The sequence below is a fragment of the Aegilops tauschii genome, chromosome 6, assembly GCF_002575655.3.
Source record: "Aegilops tauschii subsp. strangulata cultivar AL8/78 chromosome 6, Aet v6.0, whole genome shotgun sequence".
NCBI lineage: Eukaryota > Viridiplantae > Streptophyta > Magnoliopsida > Poales > Poaceae > Aegilops > Aegilops tauschii.
The window spans coordinates 50,677,662-50,679,924 of NC_053040.3; the positions used below are offsets into that span (position 1 = coordinate 50,677,662).

At 49.6% G+C, this 2,263-nt stretch overlaps 1 protein-coding gene across 1 annotated transcript; it reads right to left on the reverse strand.

Annotated features, from left to right (window-relative positions):
• Positions 1 to 1,044: 1,044 nt before the first annotated feature.
• LOC109731478 (histone H4) lies at positions 1,045 to 1,566 on the reverse strand. Its single transcript, XM_020290652.4, has one exon. The coding sequence runs from the start codon at positions 1,492 to 1,494 to the stop codon at positions 1,183 to 1,185; it is 312 nt and encodes a 103-aa protein (XP_020146241.1). The 5' UTR covers positions 1,495 to 1,566; the 3' UTR covers positions 1,045 to 1,182.
• Positions 1,567 to 2,263: the final 697 nt, after the last annotated feature.

Here is a 2,263-nt window from a genome sequence, read left to right on the forward strand (position 1 = left end):
CAAGACCTTTCACTACTATGTCATGGCCAATTTGCCATGCCATATGAGCATCATTATATCAAAACTGCTTCATAATGATGTGTCTGAAAAAGATACTCCCTCTGTAAAGTGATCTAAACACTCTTATATTAGTTTACAGAGGGAGTACATGCACAACTCATGCTTGTCTCCTCGGCTTAAGATCCAGGCTGTTTTTTTCCGGCGAGTGACAGGAAGACACAATTGTCCAGAAAACTGAATACCACGGAAGGAATTGGTATTCAAAAGGAGACTCATCTTGGAATTTGATTTGCTATAAATACTGTAGTGAAACAGTATGTTCCATTGCTACGTTACGAGCCATCTGGATCAAATGTCCATATTCCTCTAGTAACTCAAATGCCCTTTTTTTCCTTTTATTTGGGGCTTGTTGAGCTATGCCCTCAGCATGATGTCTTTCTTTTCTGTTCTTTGCACCTCTGTCTGCCCATTTGTTTGCGTACTTGATATATGTTGGTGTGTGGTCTTGACTTTATTTTTAAAGCGAGTCATGAGCCTTTTTTGGTAACTCAAATGTCGTATTTCTTATAACAACACTCATAAAAGGATTGACACCCAAATGTTAACAAATTCATGGAAGCCTTGGCCACATGTCATCAAAGAAGAGGAAACCCCAGTGGTACCTAAATACTAGCAACTGACAAAGTACCACAAGATGATTGTGAATTTTTTTAAACATTAGTACAAGTTAGCTAGCTTTTGTGTTGACCAATGGGCAATTCAATGACCAAGTAAACTAAAATTGTGCCATCTCAACTCTCAAGAGTTTTAGAACACAAATCAGTATGACTTGTTTAAAGAAAACCAAAAAAATACATAACTTCAGAGAACGTTTCTGCACAACCTAATACAACGCTGATTCCATCCCATTCTATTCACATTCAAATTACAAGAGCACTTTTCTTTCCCACAATCAGTGCACCAACTTCATTGCTGAGAAGAATTAGGATGACGCAAATTGGTAGTGACTGCAGACAGGAACATATCTGAGAGATGCAGGCAAGATAAAACCATTAGAACGCTAATTCCATTCCATTCATATTCAATCGCCAGTAACTACACAGATCAATGGAACAACAACGCACGCACTCAGAAGAAAGCCATAGAGCAGAGACTGAACCGAACAGCAGCAGCAGCAGCAGATCAGCCGCCGAATCCGTAGAGGGTGCGGCCCTGTCGCTTGAGCGCGTAGACGACGTCCATGGCGGTGACGGTCTTGCGGCGGGCGTGCTCGGTGTAGGTGACGGCGTCACGGATGACGTTCTCGAGGAAGATCTTGAGCACGCCGCGGGTCTCCTCGTAGATGAGCCCCGAGATGCGCTTCACGCCGCCCCGCCGCGCCAGCCGCCGGATCGCCGGCTTGGTGATGCCCTGGATGTTGTCCCGCAGCACCTTCCGGTGACGCTTCGCGCCGCCCTTGCCCAGCCCCTTCCCGCCCTTGCCGCGCCCGGACATGATTGGTGGCGCTGATGGAGTTTGGAAATGGAGGAGGAGCGGTGCGGTGGTGGCGGCTGTTGGTAGGAGACGGAAGCGAAGGGGGGATTTAATAGGGGAGGAAGGTGCAGCCTGCCGTTGGATCTAGACAGAATGGACGGTCAGGATAACGATCCGGGGAGAGATGGCGCGGATCGCTGGTGTGGCTCTGGAATTTCGTCTAGTGAGGCGGGAGGCAGCTCAAAACAAATTGGATTTTGCCGGTTCCAAGCGACTTGTCACCGGTCCTCTGTTTCTTGCAACGAATTCATTCATTTGTTCATCATGTGTGAGTGTGATAATAAGCATTGAAATAGAAGCAAATAAAAGAAAATGGTTTCGACGTTCAGGGTGTAGATTAATTTTCACCCAGAAAAACAGCATTTGTTACAAGGATGATGTCGATTTATTTATTTATTTGTGAATAGTGGGTTGTACTCCTTACTCAATCTCCCCTCGCGTCGCCTCCCCTGGGCGACGCCCTAGCGCCGCAGGCTACCCCTCGCGCCTCCTCCTGCCGCCGCTACCGCTAGGCGTGGGCCGCGGTGGCGGCAGGCCCGGCGTCGAAGGCACCTGGGCGGGCGGAGGCTGCGGGATCCCATCTGAGGCGGCAGGGGCGGCACCTCTCGTGGGAGTCCGAGGGCGGCGGCTAGGGCGGCGACCCTATGCCGCGCAGCGGTGGCTGCAGTTCCATGGCTAGCGGAGCGGCGACCCTGAGATGGACGTCGGCGGTGGCAACGCCCCATCCGGC

Excerpts from the sequence above, each read along its gene's own strand:
- LOC109731478 (XM_020290652.4), bottom strand. The coding sequence starts at position 1,494 with ATGTCCGGGCGCGGCAAGGGCGGGAAGGGGCTGGGCAAGGGCGGCGCG.